The 12,220-nt window shown below is 36.5% G+C and overlaps 1 protein-coding gene across 1 annotated transcript in view; it reads left to right on the top strand.

Annotated features, from left to right (window-relative positions):
• Positions 1-12,220, top strand: part of LOC104521796 (M-protein, striated muscle) — a 71,895-nt gene that overhangs the window by 54,401 nt on the left and 5,274 nt on the right. Inside the window, exons 28-34 of the mRNA XM_010163906.2 lie at positions 3,055-3,168; positions 4,578-4,665; positions 7,473-7,511; positions 8,202-8,307; positions 10,901-11,064; positions 11,391-11,427; positions 11,553-11,575. Of these exons, the coding sequence (XP_010162208.1) occupies positions 3,055-3,168; positions 4,578-4,665; positions 7,473-7,511; positions 8,202-8,307; positions 10,901-11,064; positions 11,391-11,427; positions 11,553-11,575 (571 nt within the window). The remainder of the gene's footprint in view (positions 1-3,054; positions 3,169-4,577; positions 4,666-7,472; positions 7,512-8,201; positions 8,308-10,900; positions 11,065-11,390; positions 11,428-11,552; positions 11,576-12,220) is intronic.

Below are 12,220 nucleotides of genomic sequence, written 5' to 3'. Positions count from 1 at the left end.
TGTGTTAATTTTCTCCACTTCTTTTGGATAAATTTTTGGCTTTTAATTAGACTAACTTGAATCATTCATTATGAGCAATTTACATACACATTTGTGGGATTTTTTTCCTTTTTTTTTAATCTGCTCACTAATTAGGAGACCTTTAACCTCAACTTATTCCCAGCAGAACTGACCTGGGTGGTGAAGCTGCCTTTCTGTGTGCCCCCATTTTAGGGCTCAACACTCATTAGCTAACATTGTACTTTTTCTGGTACTGAGCTGCATAGCTGGAGTACTTTATAATCTTGTCATGCATTTGCCTCAGGCATTAACCCTGCTTTATCCTTTCACTTACGTGGCGAATTAAATGTTGCTGAACCAGTTATAATAGTGTTAATTCTCTGCAAATTAATCTGAAATGATCCTTCTTTTCATTGACTGTTGAGCCTCTTTATACCACAGAAACTGTGAAAGGCTGAATGTCTGATTATGTGCTTTTCACTAGTGTACTTTTTGTTTATAAGGTCAGAACATTTTATGTAAATGAAACCTAGTATGTGGGTTGTTTGCACACTCATCATTTTTAACTATGCCATTGACCTTATAATGTTTGTTACTGTTAGTATGTGACTGGCCATTAGGTTCACATGATACTGTTGTTTATACCTCTTTAACTGATATTTATACTTAGGAACAGTTTGAACAATAAAGCCTGGATTTGTCTTATGAACTTCAGATACCTGACATTCAAGTTAGAAGTGTGGCTGCCCTGGGCTGTTTCTGTGGTAATAAAAACATCCAAGGAAAAATCTCTGCCTCCCCTGGCCATATCACAGCACTTGTCCCAGGTGTCATCTGGGCTTTGTTTAGTGCTCCTTTGCAAAAATAATTGTCATGGGTGTTTTTACCTCTTGAAAGAGCCTGGAATAATGTGAAGGAAGTATCTGTAAGAGGGGGCTTTTTATCTTGACTTTCTCAAAGGCCATAACATGAAATAGTGTAGTTAGGAAATTGGGCCAACTGGAAGTTGGTGTAGGGCAGAAGACTGACTGTATGATCCAGGTCCATAACAGTAGTAACAAACAAATATGGATTGTGTTATGAAAAAGTATATAAAAAGTAATACACGTTACCTCATGTACCGCCTATTTTCTGTGTGATTGGACCTGATTGACTTTTGATTGACTTGGCATTTAATTCTGAAATAGCTAGGATTTATGACCTTGTTCTTGGTATTGCAGCCCCTGCATGCCAATGGGACATCTTTGACCATATGAATGATAATTTGATGGTATTTGGTTTTTATTGTGTTTAATTTTCTTCATATGCCAGCATCTACTATAATTTTTCTGCAAGTACTTCTAAATTTCAGAAAGTTCAGAATCTACCTGCTCCTGCATAACTTTGATCCTTATTTGTAGTGTATCTGCTAAAAGTAAGATTTTTGATGTGTGGCTAAACAGTGAAAAAGGTAACTTTTCATAGTAAGTGTCAACATGAAATAACTTCAGCACTCCAAATTGTATGTGTCTGAAACTCAGTCTATTTATTGGCAGATTGAGTGCTAACAGTCTTTGATGAAAAATTGTTGAAAAACATTAAAGGCTTGTTCCTTCAGGCTTTGTTCAAATAAAATTGCCACTCATGTCATATGACTACAGGAATAGCCGCTTTGTAGTTACCACTAAATGTAAAACGCTGCTCACTTTTCTCAAGCAAGGCATTGCTTTGGGCCAGGTTGTGATCTCAAATACTCTGTCAGAGATCCATAGCAACCACACTGGTTGTTAAGCAGTGATATATATGTGATTCATTTGAGCAGGTTTTATAGAGATGTCCAGGAATCAGTACAGGAGGCCCTCTTATTTGTCTAGTCACCTCTATAGAGAGCTTTCACGGACCTGTTCATCTATGGAATAAGACTTCTCTCATGTGAAAGGGTTAGAAATTGGTGCATGTTTTTTCCTCCAAGCAAGCCACTTGAAAACTATTGCAGTTCTATATTAACTTCTGGGCTGGCCTATATCCATTTGTTCAGTTCTTTTTTAAGGAGGCTTTTTAAAGTAACTGCCTAGGGACTGAGAAATGTCCTGCCAGCTCTGTCCTTCTACCGAAGCCACGCTGACCAGGAATTCAAGTTATGCATGGAAATACCATTGCATTCCTGTGATTTTTAGAAGGGTATGGGGATGGTGATGTTGAATAAACCATAGTGTTTCTGAAGGGAGAAAAATAAAATAAAATATATCGTCAGGGTTTCTAAATGAACTTCTAAAAAGAGCTGGGTTTTTAGCTTCTTTGAATTCAGTTTGAGGTAATTAATCCAATGATATTTTAAGCATCACCAATACACAATTTATATTGCAAAATTATAGCAGTACTTGAGGTATTGCTGTAGTCTATACTTTGCAACTTCTCTACGTTGTTAAGCCCTTTTGTCTTGGGAGAGAGTGCAACTTGTAGGATTCCTTAAGTCTTTGTACTTCCCTTAGGACATAATGTAGTAGAAAAAAGGGATTTCTGGTGCAGCTCACAATTTTGAAGTATCAAATGCTTTCAGAGTAGTAATTTCAGTTGCTCTTTGCAGTTTAGCCCTGAAAGACATTGCTTAGGTAGCTGGGATAAATCTGCAAATTGACTGAAGACTCTCTAAGATAGGGCCTAGGTTCTATGTGACAGCTCTCTGGAGACACATGCCAAACACAAAAAGAGAAAGGAGAGTTCAGCAGCTCTAATTTCAAAGATGCTTCTCACAGATATTTCTAGACAAACTGCAACCACATAGCAAGGATGCAAAACCCTTTAAGGGAAGAGATTGACAGGTTTGCCTTTAAGGATTTGAAAGAGCTCTGAAGCTGTAAGCTATATACCTCTGACCAGTTTTGTCTGCAAATAAATACTGCAGGACTAAGATTGCTTAGTAGGACTTGGTTGAAATTGTTTTTCTACTTAGGTTTATTTGATATGTGTTATAAAAAATTGGCTTCTTATATTGAAAGTATCCATGTGACTACCTGCAATGTGATGTCTTTCTTAAGGACATAGCCAGACTTATATGTCTTTTCTGTTGTATAGGTTGCAAACACAAAGAAGGAGACTGTTTTCAAGTGGTATAGGGATGGTTCTGGGATTGACGTTGATGAGGTGCCTGATCTGCAGAAGGGAGAATGTCACCTCAGTATTCCCAAGGTACAGTATCACCTACTGATTAGAAATGACAGCTTCTGCTTGACATGCTGTAGATTTGTCAGGCAGAGCACTGAACCAGTTGTCATGATTTCTGTGAACCATTTTAAGAAAAAGGATATTCGCTACCCTTCAATTAACCGGGGAGTAACTAATGCTAGTAAAAGAGTATCTATTTTTGTTATCAGCTCAAAGAGTTCATGCTTAAGTTGCTTTGGAATCCTTAGGTGAACTCTATATCGTTCTTTCTTATTGCTCCTTAATTTTTCAATTTGTTCAAGCACCTAATTTCTGACAGCGTTTCAATTTTACTGCCTAAAATGAATAGATTTGAGGTATGTGGCTTCTTAAGATTTATCTTTATGCAAACAGGGTAACCTAACTTGTGTCTGAAGCCTTAGGTTGCATAGTTGCTGTCTTTGTCAAAAGCCAAAACCTCCCTGGACTGAGTTTTTCCATTTTCAGCATAATGAGCATTCAATTTCATTGATTTATTTATTTTATTTATTGATTTCATATTCTTATAATTTCATTTCTTCATTTCACTTACAAGAGGATGCTGATTTTCCAGTGGCTTGATTTTTCTTGAGGAGATTGTTTTGGGGGAGGGTGGTTTCTGTTTGTTTTGAATAGCTCTTGCTACTTGTCATTCAATTATATGATGCTTCTATTATTTACTTGCTTGTGGACTTTTATAAGTCTAAGATTCAATTAAATAACATCCAATCTATATATAGTTGTTTTTATATTGTCCTTCAGGTTTTAAGAGAAATTAAAATAAAACCATCTAAAACAAAAGCCCCTAACACCTTTAATGCAGTATCACTGTGTTAGGTTTTAGAGACCTAAACCATTAGGTTTAAAGAATGTAAGCTCTCCAACCCAGCTCTGTTTCAGCTAAAACCCAGGACAATAATGAATTCATTATTTACTTAGCATAGATATAATTTGGTTAGACTTGCAGCTTGAATGGAAGTTACTGAGTTGATATTTGGACAGTTAAAGGATATAGAACTATTGTTATGCTTTACATAGATTCAAAAAAGTCATTGTTTTGGCTGAAGAAAAATTGCATTTCTGTGGTTTGTATGGGTTGAAGTTAACCTCTGTTACATCTTACTGCTTGTAATTTTTACTGACCAGGGTCAATCCTGTTTGTCTCTTTGGAATAAGAGATTAAACATGGTTTCTTAAGGCAATTGAATGGAAATCAGAATATGTTTGAGGCTTAAGAATTAACTTCAGCTCCATAAAAAATTGTGCACAAGCCATTCATAGTTTCCATCTTATCTCTGGTAAGATTATTTAACCAGAATGTGGTACAATGTATATTGTTTGATTTAGAAAATCATGCAGGTGTTGAGCAAATTTGGTACTATTGTCAAGTTTGTCATCTTATGTTTTCCTTGTAGCTGTCTCGCAAAGATGAAGGAGTTTATAAGGCAACACTATCAGATGACAGAGGTCATGATGTATCTACTCTTGAATTATCAGGAAAAGGTAATTCAATTTACTATATTGAAATAATGATCTCCATATGTTCCCAAGAGATGTCAAAATCTATCCTTGCAAGTGGCAAGTTAGCAAATATTTTTGGGGTCATTTGCATTTCACTTCTCTTTTTATGTTATAGAGGCCTGAACTGCACATCTCCGATTTAGGAGAGGTGACACTGGGCATTGTAATGATTAATCTCTTGCAATCTGATAGGCAAGAAATGAAGTAAGTTTCTCATCAGCCAGGCACCTCCTTTTATGTGAGATGTTTTACACAGAGCTCTCTCTCTCAAATTTGTTAAGCTTTAATATCTACAAAACCCCCTAAAATGCCAGTGTTGAATATATTGATGAGGGACTGTCAGTGAGGACTGAGAGTTACTTTAATTGTAAAATCATAAAGCTACTCTGTGGGTTAACCCCAGTAGGTAGCTCAGCCTCACACAGACACTCACTCACTCCCCCTCAGTGGAATGGGGTGGGAGCTGGTGGGGGAAAAGTAAGAAAACTCATGGGTTGGGGTAAAGACAGTTTAACAGGTAAAGTGAAAACTGTGCATGCAAGCAAAACGAAACAAGGAATTCATTCAGTACTTCCCATTGGCAGGCAGCTGTTCAGTCACCTCCAGGAAAGTAGGGCTCCATCATGATAAAAGGTGGCTTGGGAAGACCACCGCCACGTCTCCCCCTTCCTTCTTCTTCTCCCAGCTTTTATTGATGAGCATGACATCATATGGCATGGGATATCCCTTTGGTCAGTTGGGGTCAGCTGTCCCAGCTGTGTCCCCTCCCAACTCCTTGTGCACCCCCAGCCTACTTGCTGGGGAGACAGTCTGAGGAACAGAAATGCAAGTCTTTGTGTAAGTGCTGCTCAACAGTAGCTAAAACATCCCTGTGTTATTAACACAGAAATCCAAAACATATCACCTTACAAACTGCTATGAAAAAGATTAACTCTATCCTAGCAAAAACCAGTACAATCTTTGCCCCTTATTCAATACAATTTGTGTCATGCTCAGGTCTAACACTATCCAATACATCATCATTAACCACCTCCTCCCTTCCTTTCTTCTGATATATGCACATTCCCTTAGTCTATGGATTTTAAAATAAGGGGTATCCTGACCTCTGGAATAAAAAAAACAATACAGTAGTTCTCCATCTTATGGTCAGGGGTCCTTCCAGCTTCCAGATACTATACTTCAGGTATGGTAAGACTGCTGTGCTGGAAATGTACAGTGAAATACCTGTTTCAGTGAAATACTGCAGCATTAAACCAAACTGTGGGTCTTCTAAGTTCATGTTTAACATGAACAGGGCCCTGGAAGACTGCATATTGTATGGGACAGGTTAGTTCAATGTGCATTGGCATTCAAATGAATATAAATGCAAATAAGGTAAGAACCTAGTCTAAGATGCACTGATGACAGGCATTTAAATAAGGTTTCATAAGTTATCAGCTATCACAGTAAACTACTGTAATTCTATGTATAAATTTGTTCAGTAAAAAAAAAAATGTTAGTTTACTTCTGAGTCTGTAGCAAAGACTGATCTGTTGCCAACATAAACAATTTTTACTCAACTCAGGAACAGAGAGCTTTCTTGGGCTTCTTCGCTTAGGTCACACCAACTAGGCCAAAGTGATTCATCCCACCTACATGTAGATGTTTGACCCAAATAATGAATTTGCTAGGTCCTAATAGAGGGAGAAAGACATGTTAAAAAATTAATTTAGTTTCCCAAGAATCTTAACATTTTTTTTTTTCAGCAGGCTAGGGAAATACCTGAAGTAAGAGGAAAAGATAAATATCAGACTGAGTTCTTAAGCTATAGTTTACCTCAGAAGGCTGCAGCATCACTTGATAGTCTCTCAAGCATTTTTTCTCTGCATAAATTCTGCCTATTATTCTTTCAGGAATAAAAAACCTCATTTAGACAGTATAGGTAATATAACTTCACTTCCCCAGACATTTTAATGTAATATATATATAGTATGCAATTCATGTCCTCATTTCAACAGGCCAGTGGAAGCATACTGGAGTTTGCAGAGGGTTATGGCCTTGGATCATGATTGATTTTAGCAGAGACAAAAAATGTGCAGATACATATCAATACAGGCCAAATATACAAGTAGCATTTTCTGAACTTCATGCATTTCGCTGTCTTCCCTATTCATAAAAATTCTTCAGCCTTGAATATACATTCTGCAGTCTTGGATACGCATTCTTCAGATTATGGTGCTTTTTGCTTTCTCTCTTTCCATCTCATACAGTGACATTGAGTAGGATTCTTCTGCTATGAAAGAGATCCCTGCTCTTCTGCCCTTGTCTCCCAGGTTCTCCCCTTCTGCAAACCCATCAGCTCTGTGATAGTTCAAAAGCTTGATACCTGATTTCTTTCACTTGCTGTTGAAGGGGTTTACATTTGGCAAATGCCATTCTAAGGGAGCAGGTGAAAACCGTTTTAACCTAGAATGCAATAAATTCTTTTTCCCTTGCACTCTCCTTTGAATGTGAACCATCCAGTTTTAATGACTTTTTATTGTTTCTGGCCTGAAGGATACAAAGACAAAAATTTGATAGCAGACAGCTGACTCCACACACAGCAGAGATACTCGGTGACACAGCACAGAATTCATATGCTGTACACAGTCTCCAATTTATCCCGTACACCTGTTGAAATTTTAATGCTTTTCTTTGCCTAAGGATGTGAAGGTTCCCCATATTGCTTTAATTAAACTGAACATAACAAAGCTATATTTTGATTTCATTTTGATAGTACTGTTTTGTTTTTGTGTTTTTTTTCTCTTCAGTGTATGATGATATAATTCTGGCATTGAGTGGAGTCAGTGGTAAGTAAATGCTGTCTTGGATTTTCATGTAGGTTTTTTTATGTTAAAGTCATCTAAGCCTGAGGCAGACAATTTTTATTGTAAGTGGGAAATCTCTAAGAGTCATGATGCTTGTGTTATTATGGACATGTTATTAAGTTTCTGAATAGGCAGTTGACCTTGCTAATTGACAATAGTAAAAGGGAAGGTATTATTCTACCTGACTTGTTTGGCTTAGATGCTGTGACAATCTTGTAGCAATAATTTTCTTCTTACTTCCAATTAGTAAGTGAACCTTGATATAGAGAGAGAGCGAGAACGAGATTCTGTCCCTGCCCCCAGTGAGAAGTTGAGAGTCATTCCACTGAAAGAAAAGGAGTTAACAAGAATAAAATTTTTGAGCAATTAGAATCATGATACTACTGTTTCTTGGCAATTACTTGACTAGCTTATTATTTCACAATGGATCTTGCTAGTCATAATGCTTGTGTATGACAATAAAACCATAAACTCATACTGAACTTTCACCTGGTATAAATCAGCAGATCTCCTTTGAGAAGCATGAAACTATGTATCTTTGTGGTAGTTGAGAACCATGGCCTAGATCTTTAATTTTTTTTTTTTTTGTCCTGACAGTACAAGTAGTCTATTTGACTGTTCCCTGTTCTTTCCACTATCCTGTTTAATCTGCATATATTCTATTTTACATAGGTAAGTCGGCCTCTCCACTGAAGATTCTTTGCACTGAGGAAGGAATAAGGCTCCAGTGTTTCTTGAAGTACTACAATGAAGAAATGAAAGTCAACTGGTCTCACAGGTAGCTGAGAATATTTTTTCAATGTTATTTGAGAAAAATACCATCTTTATGATTTACTATTTACTATTCTGTGGCATTCATTTAGAAACTGGACCACATTAATGAATTTCTCTTTTACAACACTTCATATTCTTTTTTCATATAGATAGTAAATAGCAATATCAACAGACTTGTCCAACACCTATCAGGAGGGCTGTAACAGCCAGGAAAAAAGAATCTACAGTATTCAGACTCTTATTCAACATAAGACTGTTTTTCTTGCACTGTATTACGTGCTTGGTTCAAAGACAGCAAAATATTTGAGCACTGTTATCTATTCAGGGCTGCCCTTTTCTTTAAACAAATTAAATTCTTCTCCAGTACTAGGTGAACTAAGGATTTGCTCTCACAGGTTAATTAAAGCCTGTATTAAGCAAATAATTTATTTTTATTTTTCAAACTGATACAGTTTTAAGTAACTAAAAATATTTTAATTATCCTCTTTTTCTTTGAAAAGATATTCAGTTGGGCACAGAATACTTTGAGAATAGCCCTCAGAGCTGAGAATATGACCAGAAAAGAGCTTTAAAGTTCCCAGTAGTTTTCTACCCTCATGTTACATTACTCTTTGATTTTGGGGGCACTCTACTCATCTGTGTATTTACAGTTAAATGTGTGTTCAAATGCTTTGCTATGTCAGGCCCTCATTTGTTTGAAACCACACATTTCAGCAGGATTTTAAAACTCTTCAAATAGTTTCAACTCACATATTCCTTGATGGCCTACAAAGATGACACACAGTGAACTGATCTGACCTGGACAGGAAGAGGCTGGTTTATCAGCACGTTGTCCTAGTTTCACAATGCTGTTCAGCCCTTGATTTCTACAAAGACAGGAACACAAGAAGAGTGTCAGTGATCATTAGGTTAAGGGAGCTTGAGAACACTTCTGCAAGGGTGTGCAGCTGTACTCATAACTCGAGCTTTGTATTCACTAAGTTCTTCTCCTTCTTTCAGTAAATATGATACTAATATGATAGAAAAGAAAAATATTTTTTGCCTCTGCCTTTTGCTACATCTGTTTGAGTTTTAAAAGTGACTTACTCCATTCCACCATCCAGTTCTTAGAAATGTAAAACTAAAGAATGCTACATGGCTAATATGGAAATATTAGTGTGCACATTTATATTTACATACAGACTCCACCACCCCTAATATATCAGATTTTATGTCTTATACATTGATTGTCTTGAAGATCATTTGACACAGGTTTTGAACAAATAAAATTTCAACACTCACATGAATGCAATGATTAGAAGCCAGAGTTATTAAAGCTAAAACAAAGATTAAAACAATCAGACAAACAAACCAACCTCCTCCAGCCTCTCCAAACCTCATGACTTTTTAAAAATGGAGTTATAGCAAATATTTTCCTGGAAAAAATGAACAGCTAGACAATCCATGTTTTTTTTACCATTATCTGCACATCATGAAACATGCCATGCAAATTTCTACCTTGCTTTGAATTATTTGTTATACTGCATAGCAGGAAACATAATACAAGTTCTTAAGCCAGCATGCATCATCCACTTGTGGCACAGTGGGGAATATTATATGTAGTATTTTCTAAATAGAGTAGTTTCTAACCAGATCTCTGATTTGGTACACTGAATTGAATGTAGTCATCTTACAGAAAGGGTAATAGTAAAAATTCCATTTCCCCATCAAAGTAACTCTCTAGCTATGAAGCCATATCAGTCCTATCTAGGCAAATAAATTAACTGATCAAAGAGAAACCAATATGACTTCATCTATTAAAAATTCCAGCTAAAGATGCTTGGAAAGGAAAGATGAAAAGAAAGATTTCTTTGGTTAATGAGTGAAAGACCACTTGAAAGTGATTTGCTTTGCATTCTCTCCCTATAGCTTCTTCTGTTTCCACTCTTCAGGACAGATTACAGACGAGAAGAGCCACTGATTTGAATCAGTAGTGCATTTCTTCTATTCTTAATTTAGGAAGGGATGATAAGTCAATAGAATGCTACTGTTTTTTAAAGACCTGTTCATTAGTTATCTGCAGTTAGAAAATTTGCTTCTTGTCTTGTTCTTAAAAAACAGGTGTATTTTGACTTTATGCAAGAATAAGAAATGCTATGCAAATAATTTATTGTTTTCTTAGTCAGTTTTTGAAGTTAATGAAAGGTAAAGCTTTTTCCCCATTAGAAAAGGTTATTTGCCTTTAGTTTACTATTTTGATGTATTCCATGGTAGTCTGTATGAAGTGTACAGAATTCTAAAATCATATACCACTTTCGCATACAGAGATGAATGTGTGTGTAGATACAAACACAGACGGTTGTGTATGGGGAGAGAAGGAGAATGAGAAGAGGGTGAACAAATTAATCTTTGGAATGAAAGCTCAGGCTAAGGGTTCTAGAGTGTTTCATACTCCCACTAGGAAGAAAAGAATCTCCTGTGCAGTTGCTCTCATTAGTTGCAGTTTATCTGTAGTTTAGGAGTAGTACATTATCCTTTGTAACTTTTTATGGATTACCTTCTATGGAGAATATACATGAAAAGAATGTTCAAAGTAATTTCGATTCCTTTTTTTCAAGGGAATCTAAGATTTCTTCTGGTGAAAAGATGAAGATTGGAGGTGGAGAGGATATTGCCTGGCTGCAAATAAGTGAACCCACTGAAAAGGATAAGGGGAACTACACCTTTGAAATCTTTGGCGACAAGGAATCCTACAAACGCACACTTGATCTGTCTGGACAAGGTATAAGACCATACTTATATGGTGGCTTTTCATGGTTTAAACAGAATTAATTGGCAATAATCGGAAGAATGACAGTAAAAAGAGAAGGCCTTTGATCAAAACCAGTTTCAGTTTAGTTGCATAACTGTTATGGTCTTTTTAGTCTTTTATCTGTTTTCACCATCAGTAACATTGGGTTCTAGGGGTTTGGTTTCCCATTTTGCTACTAAGTAACCCTGTATGGATTTTTAAAAGAGCTTTAACATGGGTATGTGTTTAAATGTTTATATTGAGCCTCAAACGCAAGTTACATTCACAGACACAAACTCTCAATTGCTTTGTCACAGCTTTTGATGACGCATACGCAGAATTCCAGCGACTCAAGTAAGTACTACATCTTTTGCATTTTAGCACTGTAACAATAGTGTTTTAATTTACAGAAAAAAAACATTAGTAATTTCATTAATAACATTATGTATTTATTTTCCTCTCCTCCTCAACAATTTTAGGGCTGCTGCTTTTGCTGAGAAGAGTAAGTTGATTTTACATTTTTTCAAAGATCTTCTACAAAGTAGTCTAGTGTTCTCTTTAAGGCATCCATCATGATATACTGTCATAGCTTTCAGAGTTCTGCGGCTGCAGAAATCCCCTGTTAGCTCTTAATACTGCAATAATAATAGTAATTTGTGGGTTTATTTGTCTTTAAATCCAGTGGAAACCCACTAAAAGTTTTAGACATTTTGCAAGCCTCAACTATATCTTCTTGTGTCTGCAGAGGTTTTGTGAAGTGTGAGCTTCTGGGTATCACACAAGGAGGCGTTGACACTGAAGGCTGATGATGATACTAAGTATTGGGATCTACCTATTAAGTAAACAATTACCTGATAATGCCTGTTGAGTGCAGTGCTTGCTCAGACAGAGATAGTGGGGAAGTTTGTTACTGTTAAGGGCTGTAGGAATTCTGGTACTTTGATATCAGTTCCCCTGGTAATGACAAGATGCTTCTGCCCACAAAGAAAGTGGCAGAATAAATTTTCCTTAGATCTTAGATAGCACGAAGATGCTAAAAGCATCCTCCTTGTTTTGCTCCATGCCCAAAGCACAAGCTGTCAAGCTCAGCAGTAGCTTCAAGGTTGTTATGTGTGTCAGTTTAGAATGCTGTAGTACAGTCTCTGTG

This window comes from Antrostomus carolinensis, unplaced genomic scaffold (assembly GCF_000700745.2).
Source record: "Antrostomus carolinensis isolate BGI_N321 unplaced genomic scaffold, ASM70074v2 scaffold2503, whole genome shotgun sequence".
NCBI classification, from domain to species: Eukaryota; Metazoa; Chordata; class Aves; order Caprimulgiformes; family Caprimulgidae; genus Antrostomus; species Antrostomus carolinensis.
The sequence above is the reverse complement of the archived record's forward strand: the minus strand, read 5'-3'. Positions and strand labels throughout refer to the sequence as shown.